The sequence below is a fragment of the Furipterus horrens genome, unplaced genomic scaffold, assembly GCF_987537825.1.
Source record: "Furipterus horrens unplaced genomic scaffold, mFurHor1.1.pri manual_scaffold_4, whole genome shotgun sequence".
In the NCBI taxonomy this organism is placed as follows: domain Eukaryota; kingdom Metazoa; phylum Chordata; class Mammalia; order Chiroptera; family Furipteridae; genus Furipterus; species Furipterus horrens.
This window is the reverse complement of record NW_028327174.1, coordinates 50,167,670-50,185,155: the sequence shown is the minus strand read 5'-3', so window position 1 is coordinate 50,185,155 and position 17,486 is coordinate 50,167,670. Positions and strand designations below refer to the sequence as shown.

The 17,486-nt window shown below is 38.4% G+C and overlaps 1 protein-coding gene across 4 annotated transcripts in view; it reads right to left on the bottom strand.

The window, feature by feature from the left end:
• Positions 1 to 938: 938 nt before the first annotated feature.
• SPATS2 (spermatogenesis associated serine rich 2) overlaps positions 939 to 17,486 on the bottom strand; it is a 112,384-nt gene continuing 95,836 nt past the window's right edge. For all 4 annotated transcript variants that reach the window (XM_090273117.1, XM_090273116.1, XM_090273115.1 and 1 more), the window contains exons 9-13: positions 13,825 to 13,883; positions 10,240 to 10,349; positions 5,060 to 5,162; positions 3,184 to 3,416; positions 939 to 2,144 (exon numbers count right to left, since the gene is read on the bottom strand). In XM_090273117.1, coding sequence (XP_090129243.1) covers positions 1,830 to 2,144; positions 3,184 to 3,416; positions 5,060 to 5,162; positions 10,240 to 10,349; positions 13,825 to 13,883 — 820 coding nt within the window. In that variant the 3' untranslated portion in view covers positions 939 to 1,829. The remainder of the gene's footprint in view (positions 2,145 to 3,183; positions 3,417 to 5,059; positions 5,163 to 10,239; positions 10,350 to 13,824; positions 13,884 to 17,486) is intronic.

Here is a 17,486-nt window from a genome sequence, read left to right as displayed (position 1 = left end):
TTTGACAAACAGTGGCTTTCCGTCTGTCTGTGGTTAAATACAATTTTGCCTGGATACAGGGATAGACCTCGCAATCCTTCAAGGTTGCTTCAGTCTTTGGATTTTGTATAAAGTAAGGTAAGCAATTAATCAGAAAGGCAGGGCTTTTTCCTGACACCCAGGAGGCTGTTGGTATTGTTGGACAAATTCCCCCAAATGACCAGCCTTTTAGAAAATGGTTCCCAGTACTCCTTCACTACTGTTTTCATTACTGAAAGACACACACACACACACACACACACTCTCTCTCTCTCTCTCTCTCTCTCTCTCTCTCTCTCTCTCTCTCTCTCTCTCTCTCTCAATCTGTTCAACCAACCTGAACCCTGGCAGCTCAGCTTCATCCAAAGAGCCAGGGGAAGCCCTGAGGCAGCTAAGTTCTGCACCACTGCCACTTACAGTCTGGGCTTCAGACTTCAGAGAACAAATGCTGGAGAAATAAATAGCTCTGCTGTTATTAAATCATAGATGCGGGGGGTGGGGGTGAGGGTAGGGGAAAGGGTCTGGTACCAATGTCACCTGCTACATGCAGGAGCTCAATTATACTGTTACATTCACTACTCCTGTCAAGGGACAGGCCGGGAGGGGAGGGGTGCTGATATGACCTTTGGTTGCCTGGGAGAGCTGCTGGCAGCTGCAGCTTTGCTAAACTGGTAAGCTCTCCTTTGGAAAGTCACCATTCCCTATCCTATGAATCTTTCCCACAGGAATGGCTGCATTTGCTCATCCTGGCTTTCATATTTTAATTTCCTTCTGAAGCTAAGCGGTGGACAGACAACTTAGGCATCAGACACCCTCATTTAAGCCCCAAACAAGCTGAGAGACTTCTACCCCATGAGGCCCCCCCAAAAACAGATAATGAAATGAAATCACTTGCTTCTGGGAAACAAATGTGGGAATATTTATGCAGTTGTTTTTATTTACTCAACTATAAAGACTGACTGCAGCAATTTTTCAATGGGTAACACCTTAGATTAACACTAATTACATTGCTATAAATTTGGTTCAGGATAAGAATACAATTCAGGAACGAGAGAGAATAATAACAACAAAAATCTTCAAACATTAAAGCAAAGAAAAAATTTCCTCTTCTTTTAACTTTAATTAAATGCTACTTTCCCATAGACTGGTTTGCAGTCTGAGGTAATAGAAACTGCAGGTTAAGCTACTGTACCCAGCAAGAGACTTGAAACCCTGATTTGAGTGTCAATCTCAGGCACATTCTGGGAGGAGAGGAAGATTATCAAATATTTCCTACTGTTCTTTCCCTTTCACCAATTAAATTTCCCCTTCTCTGGCTATTCAGTGCAGTACACAATCCCCTCATTACCTCCCCTGGTTAAACTGTTGTTTAGAGGGAACCTGAGAGGCCTGTGTGGCTCTGCTTAGACTGGAAAGGCAGCAGGACTAGCTCTGATCCCGCTCCTCTTGAGAACCTGAACAGCAGGGGGCTGCTGAGGACGGCCTCTTCAGCAAACTGAAAGGCCGGGTGCCCTGGGAAGAGCCTTGCTTAACCTTGGGAAACCTGGCAACAGCTGCCCATGATTCCAGGTAGAAATGACCAATCAGGATTAATCCATATCATTGGGAAAAGTCAAGGGAAAACAAAAGCTCCCCCTCCAAAAATCATAAAGAGGAAATCAGGGTAGAAGAAACCAAAAATATTTAGAATGGCATAAAAAGTGATATATGAAAATTTCTTTTTGTTATTAAATCTAACTATAAGTGTCCTAAAGTCCAGTTACCACATAGAATTGTGTGGGATAGACCAGAGAGGCCACCTGGCATTTCCCTCAGGAGTTCACAGCTTTAGGATGAGAGGTCCTGGGCTTGCGCTGGGGGGAGCCCCTTTTGAATGAGGGCTTGGGTTGGCTGGGTTCCATGCTGGCTCCAGTTCCACTGGTCCCTGCAGAATGAGACTGGCCCCGTTCACTAGCATTTCCTGGTGGCTGGGGTGGCACACTCTGATACCTGGAAGCAGATGAATAATACGACGAGCTATTTCTGTAACGGCCCACATTGTCATGTTGCCCTTGGTTTGTGGGGTCACTGAACTTTTGGCCTTGTGGCCTGTGGCCTTGTCCTCCTCGTCTGTTCCCCAGCAACACCTAAGGAGAAAAGAATATGATGTTCAAAGCACTCTGGCATTGTGGTACTCCATTTGTTCCAGTTTAGTTTATAGGAGAATTCTGATAGCAAAATGGCAGTATCCCATGCTTGGGACTCTGTTATCTCTCAAGACTCACAGAATTCTACCAATCAATTCAACGTAGCCACTACATGAGAAATAATAAATCTTCCACTACTTTTTTCCCTGCCTTTCACCCCTAGGCTCTTCTCCACTGAAGACGGGTTCACTTTTCTTTAGCTGGGCATGAGCTAAAGAACAAAGAACATTCTTTGGGTTGTTACAAGCACTCAATTGGGCAAACATCTTATCACAAGTCTGAACTTGGCAGATAAAAAGCAATTTGTAAAGCTAATGAACATTTGTTTAATAAAATAAACATCATTATGATCTGCTTTGCTATGTATCATGAACCATAGATTCAATCTTGCTGCTGTGACATGTAGTACATTTTTACATTAGAACCCAGAAAGCTTATGGCACAGGATTTTATTTTTGTCTTCCAATTCCAATGTAATTCCAGTTCTGAAGAAGAACTGCCAGCATTGCCTTGAATTGTGCTTGTGTATCTTTTTCAAACCAAGGAAAAGAAACTAATCTTCAGGTTTCTAGTGCACCACATCTAGTTTACACTCTCCCTCCCTGATGCCTTCTACTCTGTGCTTCTCGGGAGTTGTTGCTTCACTCTGGTGAACCTGCCACTGTGGTACTTATCTACCTCAAGATGGGTGCAGGACTCCCAGTGTGACTAATTACCAGGCGATACTACCTACGACAGCTAGGATCACTGCCAACATCAGAAAGTCAGCAGTCTTAGCAACAGGAAATCTACTCTGGCTGGTGGCTTGGAACATACATACCAAATGCTTCCTCTGGAACTAACTGGGGCTGGAGGGATTTAAAACAAGTGTGGAATGGAAATAGAGAGAGGAAGATAATGTACTGAGAGCTGTCAGCATTTCAACTGTCACAATCTGGTAGCTTTCTTCCTAACTTGCTCAGTGTGGAAGCCAGGTTACCTCTCGCTGAGGCTGAGGCTGAGGCTGAGACTGACAGGGCCGGCCACCAGAGTTTGCTCTGCCTGCAGGAGTCTCTCCTGATGCCGAGTTTTTCTTGTTAGCACTTGTGAGGCGGGGAGCAGAGGCACAGGTAGAAGAGGAAGCAGCAGAGACATCACACAGGCTACTCAAGGACACAGACGTAACTGAGCTACATCGGGACCGGGTTGAATAGCTGTTCTTTGGATGGGACACTGCAACAGAAATATAAGAAGTATGTGGTCATGTGACGAAAGAGCATGAAGGGTAAGGGTCCCTATCTCCCATTTCACAATAAACAATTTAAGATAAAGAACTGTCTACTTGAGTAGTTGTAAAGAAAAGCTTATAAAATGGGTAACAAAAAGGAGACTCTCCCTTCTGCCCTCTTTCTCTACTCCCCCCAAATCCCCTCGGCACTGTAAAGGAATTCTCAGAAATGACAACAGTTTCAGATCAGAGTGACCCACCCCCCCACCAAATAATGACTTCTTGACACTTCCTACCACCTAAACTGATTCTAACTCTGGCAGTTGACTAAGCCTAGGAATAATAATATAAGCCATATGTTTAGTTTTCTATGTGAGGAACACTCTATAAAGTACAGATTTTGCAAAGAAAGAAAAAGAACTAAATCTTTTTTAAAAAATTTGAATGATGTACAATATAATCAAGATTAGTTAATATAACAGAACTAGTCTTTACAACAAACATGCATCTTCCTAAGGTTCTTTCGCAAAAATAATCTCAAATTCAAAATACCAACCTAGCTGAAAAATATTAACATTTCCAATTCGAATTTTGTCCAAATTCAATGGTTTAATGCTGCCCACTAGATTTTTTTCTTGGCATTAAGCCTGGACTAATGTTGAGTTCACTATCACTGCCCTAGATCCAACATTTCACTTTCAGACCAAGATGGGAAGAACAAAGGAGCTGAGCTCAGGGTTGGTGTCACACAAACTCTCAGCTTAGAGGCACCACCCCCTTTGAAGGTATTATTTAAGTATCTATTATTTGCCAGGCAACGCAGGTATTGTTATTTCTATTTTGGAGAGGAGTAAAATGAGGTTCCCAACGGTTAATGAGGAGACAAGGATTCAAACTTGCTCTGACTCCAGCACTCTGTGTTCTTTACACTACACATCATAAACCTCTCAACTCAATAGAGAATGATTGAAAAAAATCTTTTTTCATTTTATTATTTATTTTTAGAGCAGGGGAGGGAGAAAGAGAGGGAGAGAAACATCGATCTGTTGCCTCTCACACACCCCCAACTGAAGACCTGGCCCACAACCCAGGCATGTGCCCTGACTGAGGGTTGAACTGGCAATCTTTTGGTCCACAGGGTGGCACTCAGTCCACTAAGCCACACCAGCCAGGGCAGATAAAAAAAATCTTATTGCTAATTTAGGGAGTCCATCCTCAGAGCTCAAAGGAACTGCATCCACTGATTTCTTAAAGATCTCAGAGCTGCCCTGGCTGATGTGGCTCAGTGGATTGAGCACAGACCTGCAAACCAACAGGTCGCCGGTTCGGTTTCTGGTCAGGGTACATGCCTGGGTTGTGGGCCAGTGAAAGGTGATTGATTGATGTTTCTCTTTCACATCAACGTTTCTCTCCCTCTCCCTATCTCTAAAATCAATAAATAAAACCTTAATAAATAAATAAATAAGTAAATAAATATTCATTTAAAAAAAGATCTCAGAGTTACTTTTCATAAAAACAAGCAAGCAAACAAAAACATAAGAGGCACTAAAGAATCAGTGGAGAAGCCAACCATCTCCCAAGTCTCTAGTTTTTAGAGTGTGGTCTTCTCATCACCATGTCCAGTGCCCAGAATCTCTCACTAACTCACCTTGTCCAAATGAATCAATGTTCTTCTTTAGGGTCTCTACATCACAGGTGAACCGGGCTACTCGTCCCAGATCCTCATCATATTTACGTTCACTAACAAAGTGCTTGAGAAAAGGAGAGAAAAGCCTCCAGGTGAGACACACAATATACATCGAATCCACAGCTTGCTATGTAAGGATGAAACAGACTTATTTTCAATTGAGTTCTTTTTACTGCTTCAAAGTTTACTCAATGGCCATAATATTACCAATGCTGAGTGACTGACAAAATTCAGTCATTTTCTTCAGAGCCCAAAGATAAGTCTATCTGGGAGCTTCATGAAACAGTATTATGGTCAAAGCCCACTAAGTATAATCAAGAGAAACTGCAGAGAAAGGAGAAAGAATTTACAGCAGAGGGCCATCTTTCCACTGTTGGCTACCCTCTACATCGTTCCATTTTATACAGAAGCAGAGGTATCAGCAAAAACGCTCATAAGTTACAACAGTGATTCCATTTAAATAGATGGAAAGTTCCTTAGGAAACCCACCTCACCTCTTTATAAAGTAGAATTTGTTAGTCCTTGAAATAGAAACAATTTCTTCGGATGGAAAATCATTCATGTGAAAAGTCAACTTTACAAATGAGAAGTTCATGCTGCAAATAATTTAAGCCTTTTAAGCCAACTGAGCTGGGAAGTAACCAACCCCCTGGGGCAAAAACTATACTATAGAAATTGTGGGACTAAATACATGTTAGAAATGAAGTGTTTCTGGGAGTCTATTTCAATAAACAATTTCTAAGGTAGCCTGGAATCAATGTTTTTTTTTCAGAGGAAAAGGAGATGAAAAAGAAAAGTTATAATTCTTCTAAATATAATTTAGAAAAATTGAACTCCTCAGAGCGGTGGTCTAACTCCACTTTGGATTTTCAAGGGGTAGAACTGAGTGCATCAGAATCTTTGAGAAGCAGTAAAAGGGAAAGGAGAAATAAAAATTACCTCTGGCCCTTTAAGTTCTAAAGCTTCAGAGGATATTGTGGCCTAGGAAAGCACATGAACCTCTGTGACAATGCCTTCAGACATGTAATATTAGCCTGAGATTAAATCTGATTCTAGAGTTTGTTGAGCCAAAAACATAACAGGAATGACGGAAATAAAATGATCTGGAAATAAGACATTTAAATTGCATAGCACCCACTTCAGTACACTTAAAATGTGGAGAGAAACAGATCCTTAGTCAGCCTGCAGAAATATTTCTAGCAGCTTTTCAGCCACGTGGGAAGGAGAACAGATGAAGCCTGTGATAGCCAGAATTCTCATCTAATTCCAAAGGGGTTTCCGACTTCTCCCAGATAGTTGAATGAGACTGACTTGCATAATATGAAGAAGACTTTCTAAAAAATTTAGCAATATAGCCCTGACCAGTGTGGCTCAGTTTGTTGAGCATTGTCCCACAAAGCAAAAGGCCTCTGACTTGCTTCCCAGTCAAGGCATAGGCTTGGGTGGTGGGCCCAGTCTCTGGCTGGGGGCGTGTGAGAAGCAACCATCGATGTTTCTCTCCCTCTCCTTCTCCCTCCCTTCCCCTCTCTCTAAAAATAAAATGAAATCTTTTTAAATATTTAGTAATATAATCAGAAAATGGAAATTTAAAATTTGCATTGTTTTGCTATTTCATTCCAATAGCCTTTAAGGGGAAGAAGTGAGAGAATAATAACATGATCTAGGGTTTGTGTGAAACACTGGGTCAAAATGACAAGGATACCTGTAAGGGCTTAGGTGATCTTCCATGTTTTTATTTTACAAAGGCTGTTACATAGCTTCTGCAGCAAGTATTCCTTTTAAGTATGGCAATGAATCTCATATATTCAAGAAAGAACAGAAGTTAAGGGCGCAGGGTTAGGGAATGCCAACTACCCTTGTTCATATAGCTCATGGTTTATAAACAATTATTTAGAACACCAATGCCTACAACTACCAATGCATATCCCAACTTCTCTTGGGTTCCCATGCTTAGTCTCAGAAACACTGTTCTTTAGCTAAGAATTTAATATGTATGAGTGTTAGAGAACTCTAAAGAGTCCACCAAAAAACTACTAGAACCAATAAATGAAATCAGTAAAGAAACAGGATACAAAGTAAATATTCAGAAATCAGTTGCTATTAATGAACTATCAGAAAGGGAAACTAAGACAACAATCCCACTTACGATTGCATTAAAAAAAAATACTCAGGAATAAATTTAACTAAGGAGGTAAGAAATGTTCACATGGAAAATTATAAGACACCGAAGAAAGAAACTGAAGAAGACAGAAACACAGGGTGGGGCAAAAGTAGGTTTACAGTTGTTCGTATGGAAAATAATACAATAATAAATAATAATACAAGAATAAACTGTGTTTTGCCTACTCACAACTCTAAACCTATTTTTGCCCTACCCTATAAATGGAAGCATATACCATGTTCATGGACAGGAAGAATTAACATCATTAAAACATCTATACCACCAAAGCAATCTATAGATTCAATGCAATCCCATCAAAATACCAATGGCATTTTACAGAACTAAAACAAATAATCCAAAAATTTATATGGAACCGCAAATGACCCCAAATAGCCACAGAAATCTTGGGAAAGAAGAACAAAGTTGGAGGTATCACACCACCTGATATCAAATTATATTACAAGGCTATCTATAGTAATCAAAACAGCATGCTACTGGCATCAAATAAAGACACATAGGTCAATGGAACAGAAGAGAAAATCCAGAGACAAACCCACACCTCTATGGTCAATTAATATTTGACAAAGGAGCTAAGAACATACAATGAGATACAGATAGTATTCAATAAATGGTGTTGGGAAAATTGGAATCATACATGCAAATAAGTGAATATAGACCACCTTCTTACATCATAAATAAGAATAAACTCAAAATGGATTAAAGGCTTAAATGTAAGATTCAAAATCATAAAAATCCTAAAAGAAAACATAGGCAGTCAACTCTGACATTTCTCATAGCTTATTTTTTTCTGATATATCATTTTGGGCAAGGGAAATAAAAGAAAAATAAACAAATTGGACTACATCAAACTAAAAAGGTTTTGCACAGTAAAGGAAACCATCAACAAAATGAAAAGGTAACTTACCAAGTGGGAAACATTTTCACCAATGATACATCTGATAAGCGGTTAATTTCCAAAATTTATAAAGAACTCAGACAACTCAACACCCAAAAACCAAACAATCCAATTAAAAATGGGCAGAGGAGCTGAATAGGCACTTTTCCAAAAAGGACATACACACGGCCAATAGACATATGAAAAGATGCTCAATGTCACTAATCAAAGAATGCAAATTAAAACCACAATGAGATATCACTTCACACCTGCCAGAATGGCTTACCATCAATAAATCAATAAACAACAATTGTTGACCAAAAATGTGGAGAAAAGGGAACCCTTGTGCAGTGTTGGTGGGAATGCAGATTAGTGCAGCCACTATAAAAAACAGAATGGAGGTTCCCCCCAAAATTAAAAATAGAACTGCCTTATGACCCAGCGATTCCACCTCTGGGTACATATCTAAAGAAACTCAAAACACTAATGCAAAAAGATATATGCACCCCTATGTTCATTGCAGCATTATTTACAATAGCCAAGACATGGAAGCCATCCAAAGTGCCCATTAATAGACGAGTGGATAAAAAGTTGTGGCACACATATACAACGGAATATTACTTGACCATAAAAAGAATGAAATCTTGACATTAGTGACAGCATGGATGGACCTAAAGGGTATTATGCTTAACAAATAATTTATTTATTATGAAATAAATCAGACAGAGAAAGACACATACCATGATTTCACTTATGTGCAGAGTCTAAAGAACAGAATAAATAAACAAAACAGTAACAGACTCAGAGACACAGAGAACACACTGATGGTTGCCATACAGGAGAGGGATTGGGGGGACTGGGTGGAAAAGGTGAAGGGATTAAGAAACACAAATTTATAGTCACAAAACAGTCACAGAGATGTGAAGTACAGCACAGGGAATATAGTCAATAATGTTGCAGTAACTATGTACAGTGCCAGGTGGGTAACTGAAATATCAGGGGAATTGCTTTGTAAATTATATGATTGTTAACCACTATGTTATACACCTGAAACTAATATAAAGTAATACTAAATGTCAACTGTACTTGAAAAATAAAGCTAAAAAATCAAGTAAAATGTATGAGTGTGAAACACAAGGAACCATTATAAATAGATGATAATATGACCAACATCTCAAATTGCTCATTTTTCTCTATAAAATCAGAATTGACCAACCATTTAAATATTTATTGAATACCTATTATGTGCCAACGTACTATACTAGGCACTGGAGAGACAGCAGTTCTGCCATTATAAAACTCACAATCTATTGAGAATGGCAGATTAATCAAATGTACATGGAATATAACTGTACTATGAAGGCACAAAATAAGGGAATATGACAGGAAAATCAGGAAGGATGAGTAGGCTGTGAGTGCTGCATGTGCTAGGAGTGGTGGGGGGGGTGGGGGGGAAGCATTTTGCAGAGATAGAACAGCATGTGCAGCAGTCCTCTAGCAGGAGGGAACAGAATGTGTCTGTGGAAAGGAAAAGTGAATATGGCTGGAGCTGAGAACAAGGGGCGCAGGGTATGATGTGAGAATGGTGGCAGAGCCAGACCACGCAGAGCCCTACAGCCCATGCTAAGGATTATAGTCTTTATCCTAAAAGCAGTGCAAAGTTTGAAGCAGGCTACTATAGTGTGAGGAACAGATGTGGAGGGATGGAGGGGGTGGGGCAGTGACAAAGAGGATGGTTGGAATCAGTTAAGAGGCTATTATAGAAGTCCCAGCAAGGGATAATAGTAACTTGATTGTAAACAGTGGTGGTGGTGAAAAGGTCAATCTGAGACTCAGTAGGAATTCAAATGGACAAGGTCTGCTGATAGATTTCATGTAGGCAAGGAGAAATTTCTTAAGGTTTTGAGCCTGGACAAGTGGCTAGATGACAGTATCACTTACAGAGAGAGGGAACCTGGAGGAGGGCCAGGTTTTGAAAAGGAAGATCATGAGTTCAATATATTAGTTATGGCCATGAATTATGGAGATTTGCCACTTTAGTTCCCAAGGGCAAGAAGAAAGGCAGAAAGGAGAAGGAAATTTTACCTTGATATCAGCTCTGAGCTCAACCAACTGCTCCTCTGACATTCGAACAGCCACATCAGTCATCTTCTTTAGAAGTTCAGCTTTCTTTTGTCGGCTGAGCAAAATTTCCACTGTAGAGGAAAAGGCAGTATAACTCTTATGATCTGCTCAATACAAAAAAGAAGAACTGGAAGTACAAGCCTTGCAGTATCTGAACAGCTAAAGGCTTAGCTGCCCACCCATCCAGAAAATGGAAATACCAAAGGTCTGGTTTCCACCTTCCTGACCAACTCTGAAGGCAGTTAAAGGTAAACACTTTCTGAAATCATAAAGATGAATAAATCATTTGTCATTTCTCTTTTTCCTCTTCCTAGGCAAAGACATTTTTTTTTAAACAAGAAGCACATAAATTAAAACAAAAACATGCACAAGTGGTAAAAAATATTTACCTAGAATAAATTAATATGAAATGAAAAGTAAAAGTGTCCCTCCTGACTTTGTGGTTCCCTCCCCAGAGGAAACCACTATTAATTTCTTATGTATACTTCCAAATATGTTCTATGCATATGTAACATATATTTCTTTCCCTTTTCTCCTCCTCACACATGGGTATGTATCATATGCATGGTCCCCCCTTTAGCTATTTTTACTTAATATATCTTGAAGTTCAATCCTTATTAATACATTGGTTCTCCCTCACTGTTTAATAGCACTTAGTATTCTACTATACGGATATACCACAATTATCTACCAAATTTCTTAATGATGAATATTTAGCTCATTTACAGCCTGTTAAGAAGAATCTTCTTTGGCATGCTCCCAGATTATAATTCAGATATGACTGTGAAGGACAACAAACAATAATAATTTTTAAAAAATAAAAAAATATTCTCAGAATAGAGAGTAGGGGCTACAGAGGACATGGAAAAAGAATCCCTCCTAGGAAGCAGAACCAGTGACTGCCAGATGAACTAAGGAGATTTCTCTTCCACCAGGGCAGGGACTCTGCTGCTCCTGTCCAGTATGATTTGATCATTGCTTTTCTGAGTGGGAATTTTTACTATAATTATCTTTTCTTCCTCTATCAGTGTTAACATTGGAGGAGGGAACATTTAACATTTCTTTTAGTTTATGGGGCCCCAGACTGCAGTGTGCCTGCCATATCCAGACCTGTTGAAAGATCTGAAATTCCTCACAAGTCCTGAACTTTCAGCTGAATATACTAACTAGATGTGACTTCGGAGGTGATGCCATTGAGGAGGAGGTGAGTACATTCTCATTTGGGAAAAAGAGGGATATCGGGAGGACTGTAGCAAAGACTGTTTGTGACTGCTTGCTTAACCATTCTCCTCTTCTTCCTACCAGGAGTTCAATGTTGTGGGCACCAACCCGCTTAGGTAAAAATCTACATTTCCTGACCTGCTACAGATAAGACAGTTTGGCCATTGAGATCCAAGCAGAATTCACAGGGCGAAGTTAACACGCAAGTTCTTTAAAGAAGTCTTAGCCAGCATGTAACATTTTGCCTCTCTGTGACTGGAGCCTCTGACCATAAACACACACACGGCTGGAGGAGGACAGAGAAGCCTGGACCCCTCATGTCATTTTGGAGACGCCGTTTAGCCTGGATCATTTACCTCTGGACCTTTCATTTCATGAGAGAAAAATAAACTCACATTTACTTAGGCCACTCTGTTGCATGGCAATCTAACTCAATTCCTAACTGTTACACACAGAATCCTGTAATCTACTGAGAAATCAGCCAAGTTTATTTTATAAAAAATAGAATTTTCAAAGAGCTCCAATAGGTATTACAGAGAGCTGAACCTTTCTAGCAAGTTTTCTTAACCTGATTGCCACATATATGCCTTCCAAGGGTTTCCCATACCGATGTCAGGTTAATCAGTAAGAGCATACAGCCCCATATATCAGGAATGTGCCTATGGACACCAAGGCCCAAGAGCTACAAATAATCTATTGGTCTGCCTCTCAAGGTAAAACCTACTTGCTGTTTGAATCAAATTCACAATCTCTCAGCTCAAGCACTCTAAGGTTCTAAGATGGAGAAAATGTGTTGAGTAAAGATTTTGACACATACCAGATTAACTCAGAAAACCTAGTTATATATGACTTTACACAAGTCACATTTTTTCCTTCATTTATGAAATGGAAAAAAAAGGAAACCCTAAGTACTTCATAAAGTTGACAGAAGGTTATATATGAGTAAAAAAAAAACAACTCTGAATTGTGAAGTACTATGAACATATAAATGAATAAAATTATAATGTATATTTAAAAAGCAGCATTTTCTTGATAATATTGGTAAATGAGTAATTTCATTAGAATCACTGAGAGCCAGGATTTTTAGCATGGAAGAAAGGAGATATAGATACAAAATTGATGAAGTTAAGTAAAACTGTAGCTCTAAATTTGATAAAATAAGATTGGCCATGAATTGATAATTGGTTGAAGCAGTGTGATGGAGGTTAATTATATTAGCTTCCCTATTTGAAATATGTTAAAAATAAGGACCATGTCTTCTTACTAGGTTTTTATTATCTGAACCTTCATCTTCAAAAAAATTACGAAGAATTCATAAGTATATGAATGGACTAAAACTGTCACATTTAGAAATTTCAAGATATACCACTCAATTTAAATGAAATCTTAACTCTGAAAAACAGTAGGTAACATCTCTACTATCTATTAAACATTTCAGGTTAAAATGGATCAAAACTGAATTCAGCTCCGCACTTCAAAGTTGCCTCTTCTGATCCATGACCATAGACACAAATGATTTAATTGTGAGTCAGCACCTCAACCTATTTCCATTCTTACCAGTTTAAGAGCAGGTTAAAAGAAACAACCTTCTTAATTATAGATCTAGCGTTCAATGCATGAAAGTAAAACCTGCTTCTGAAAAGTCCTAAATTGATGCCACTGTACGTTTTTAACCTATACGTACAGAAATTTAAAAAAAAAAAAAACCAAGTATTTATTCTTCTGTATGAAACCTCAAAAATTACCCAAGTTAGACTCTACTCCTCCAGAATCTATTTTAGTAAGCTTTCAAGGAACCCCACTCAAGGTATCTTGAGCCCTCAATCCATTGACTTTTCCTCTACCTAATGATAACAAACACCGAGTTAAGACTGTTCTACAAACTGAGAGAATAAAGTTCTGAGATGGGTAATGACATGAATATATACACTAAATTGAGGCAATCTGGTGAAGTCTCTTCTGATTATGCCAAAGGAGTTCTTTAATCACTGGATATAAACAAACAAACAAACAAACAAACAAACGAACAAAGGTGCCTGCAGGAGACTTTATTTCTTAAGTTGATGCTGTGGTGGCAGATACCACAATGCAGTCTTTTATACATGGAATTCTACATCCAAAATATTAAAATTTGTAAATATTTTAAAAATAGGCTCTTATAAAGTTGTTTTGCCTGAAAAAATTCATACACCAGTGCAGTATAACTGCTCAAGACTGTTAAATATCTAAACTCTTGTTATGGCATTTATACTGAGCTTTTGTTATAGGGGTTGAGAGGCAAGTACCCACTAACTGGTAATAGCTTTAATTAAAGATCAGTCTTACTTGCTTCGGCTTTCACTTTGTCCATTTCAGCAAGCAATGCGACTTCTCGATCCATTAAACTAAGAAGGGATGGCAAAGGAAAAAAAGGTTTGATCAGAAACTTGAAATAGAGAATTAACACTTTGAAATAGTAGATAAGGACCTATGGAGTCTGTTCACTAAAAGCATACTACAAAGTAAACACTATGGACAACAAGGAAATTCTGTTATCCTCAGTAAAGAATATTTTAAGAATTCTAATAAACAAACAGGTCTAATTCTCTTTTATTTCTGTATATTGCAGTAGACCAGTAGATGGCAGTAGCAAGCTATGAAATTCATTTCTTGGTAAACTGCTTAAAGCAAAAGTCCTTATGGAAATTACCTATTTCCACATACCTACTCACCTATTTTTTTATTTTATAGTCTGGCCTATAAAGTTGGACAGCTTTGCTTCTAATGCATTTATCAGGCAGTACCCCTGCTGGGGCATGGTATATTTATTCACAATTAGGGTTTGTATACCTTCAACATTTTGCCAGAGTTGCACTAAGTCTACCAGAACTTTAGTCTTTAGAATGAAGGGTAGTCAAATTTGTTTTGGTTTTTGGCAAGCATTTATTAATAATCCAGAAAATATGGGATCAAAGTTTTATGGTAGGTTTTTTACAGAAAAAGAACATTAAACTGACAATTAGCACCTTTTTCATGGCAAATGTAAATGGCATGCACACCTTTTCCATGTCCTTATAAAGAGCCCAGAGAGTAGGCTGCCCTAGTGTTCAAGCTCTAGGTGCAAATAATTTTTCCTTAGCATATCAGCTTTGCTTAGTGGTGGAAAAAAAGGAAATCTAAAAGGTTATTACCTACACAACCATGAAATGTTCCAACTTTTTTCAAATTTGGAATTCATTCTGATTTCTCCTTTTGAATAGAAATATTACAGGGTTAATAAAAATTCTACTCGTTTCTTGCTGTGAAACCAATCACACACACAAGTATACTAATTCAGTTTAGCTCAACCTGTTTATGTTAGCACAAAGCAGTTAACACAGAGACTACAGTGTAAGATATACAAAAAAGTATAAAGTAGAGATATCGCCTAAGGAGTAAAATCCTTTATAGTGAAGTGCCAGAGAACACAGGTTTGATCATCATTATGCACGAAGTTAATAAACAGACTAGGGACAAATTTGGTTGGCATGTTACTCCAAAAGCACCAGACTGCAGAAAAGATACAACTATTGTGGGGTAGCAATATTTTGTTAGGAAAGCATTTCCCAAACCTTGGCAAGATTTTGCTCCAAGAACTCTAGCAGCATTTGGAATACCTAAAAGGCGAAACAAAAGCACAACTGAGACAAGAGCTGCCAGGCCTGGGCTCTGGCGTCACTTCTCTTTTGTTGCTGCATCACCATAAGGTGCAGATACTGTGTCCACCAGATGACAAAGTTATATCTAACAAAGCTTGTAAACTATCTATTAAAAGAACTTCAGCAAAGAAGTAAGCTTTTGTAGTTATGTTAATAATATTTATAACAATCTATATTATGAAAAGTAGACTGTCACGTACCTTTTAGCAAGGAAAAAATATAAATTTTGCCCTATCACAATCACTTTTTGTGGCATTATGAGCTAGTACATTGTAATGGCACTTTTTTTTTTTCCTGAGAAGCATCCATTTAAATAAACTTTGTGACTTGCTTGATTCATGGGAGATCATGAGAAATTTATAGGGCAGTGCACAAACAACCATACAAACACTCCATAAAAAGAAATTAGTTTACACTTTTATGCCAAAAATTAGTGAAAAGCAGTACGCATTCTATTTCTTTTTGTTTTCATGTTGCCATCTATTGATAACATATATTGAAAGGTCCTATGATATCAGCCAAGAATTAGACAGAGGAATCCACTAGGTTAACTAAAGCTGTTAGGATACTTTCTCGGAGAAAAGTTTGAGTTTTTCCATTAAGTTTTTTACAAGTTTTTAAAATACAAAAATGAATAAATGCTAGAACCCATGCAGTGTAAGTGTTTGACATTAAGCTTTGGATTGCTGAGATGTACATTTCAAAGGCATCCATCTCTAATAAACACATTGCCAGCAACACAACTAGATAAAAAGCCAGGTTGCCCTATCCATGAAGTTCCCCTTTTAGAAAAACCCTGGGTGACCTCGATAATTGGCCACGTGAGTGACCCTGCTTTCCCTTCTGCACTTTAATTCCCCTCTCGTGTTTTAAATTCACCAATAAAGAATGAATCTGCAAAACCCCAGGCACCCACACTTTACCCCAATAAAGGAAGAACCTCAGGTGAGTTCTCATTCTCTCTTTCTCTCTCTCTCTGACCTTGCTATGTGGCCCTGGGAGTGCCCCTGCCCTCCAGAACCTGTAAGTAATAAATCTTGTTTTTCCAAGTTCCCAGATGTTGTTGCTGAGGTGCATCTTACAATCATAGGAACCACAAGGGCTAGTCCAGCCACAACATGGGCTCATGTGGGGGACTGCCACCGTGGCCACAAGCATTCCTAGCTGATAGCATCGCTGTTAATAGGCTGAGACCAATACAAAACATATAATAAGTTTCTTATTAAAAGTATATCACACAATGTAATATTACAGTTGTGTAGAAGAACAATCATATTTTTATATCATTCATGCTAAAGCACTGAAGGGTGATGTGGCATTAAGGGTGACGTGTCATGTCTCCAACTTCCAAAAGGTTCCACCAACACACACAGAAAATACACTGATCAGTGTACTATCCCATAACTTTCTATTTCTTGAAATTTTTCACAATAGTTGGGGAACTATGTGCATTACAAAATAAATAGAGAAGGTGGGAAGAGTTCAAAAGTGGAAAGTAGGTTAAGCCTAAGAATAAAGAGCAGAAGCATTTTTTACAATTAAAATCAATAATTTACTATAATACAACTAACAATGAAGGAAGTGAAGCTAAAGCGTCCCATCTGTTCCTAAGCTAATGGGGGAGAGGGGGAGGTCCCAGGATGGATCTGTGGCCAGGAGAGTCAAAAGTACCTGTACATTCAGATAACAGTTTTTAGATGCCATAAATGCAAGCAATAACTCCCCTCAGAAAGTGATGAAAGGCTCGTTCAGACTATCACACTTTCTGCTGCCTTGCTCACTCCAATTTATGAGGCTACTAAGCTTGCAACTATTCTCTTAAGGCTTTCCTGAACAGAAATATACCATAAGAAGCATCTGATATACTGGATTCTAAAACTGCTAATGTAATTCAACTAAATAAAGACACTAGGTCTTATTAAGCCTGGGCCTTATACAATGTGGAGAATTCCCACATCCTTTCTTCAATCATGAAAGATTGTTTTAAATGATTAGTCACTGTTACTAAGGATAAGTACTGGTAAAAATCTGAATGTTCTGTATTTCCTTCCCTCCTTACCAGAACTTTTTATCACCTTCACCATTTGCTCAATTTATTCTACAGCTTTTGTGTAGTTTAGCTGATCACAATAGTTTGTGTAGTATTACCATTCATATCTCTATAATATATTGTGTTTATCATTTGAAGCTAAGCCCTTTAATTATTATATTTAACATGCCGCTTATTGATTCTAGCTCTTCCCTTTAGTACCAAAAAACTGTTAACTATCATTTGTTTACGGTTGTTGCATTAGAAAACAATGTTATAAT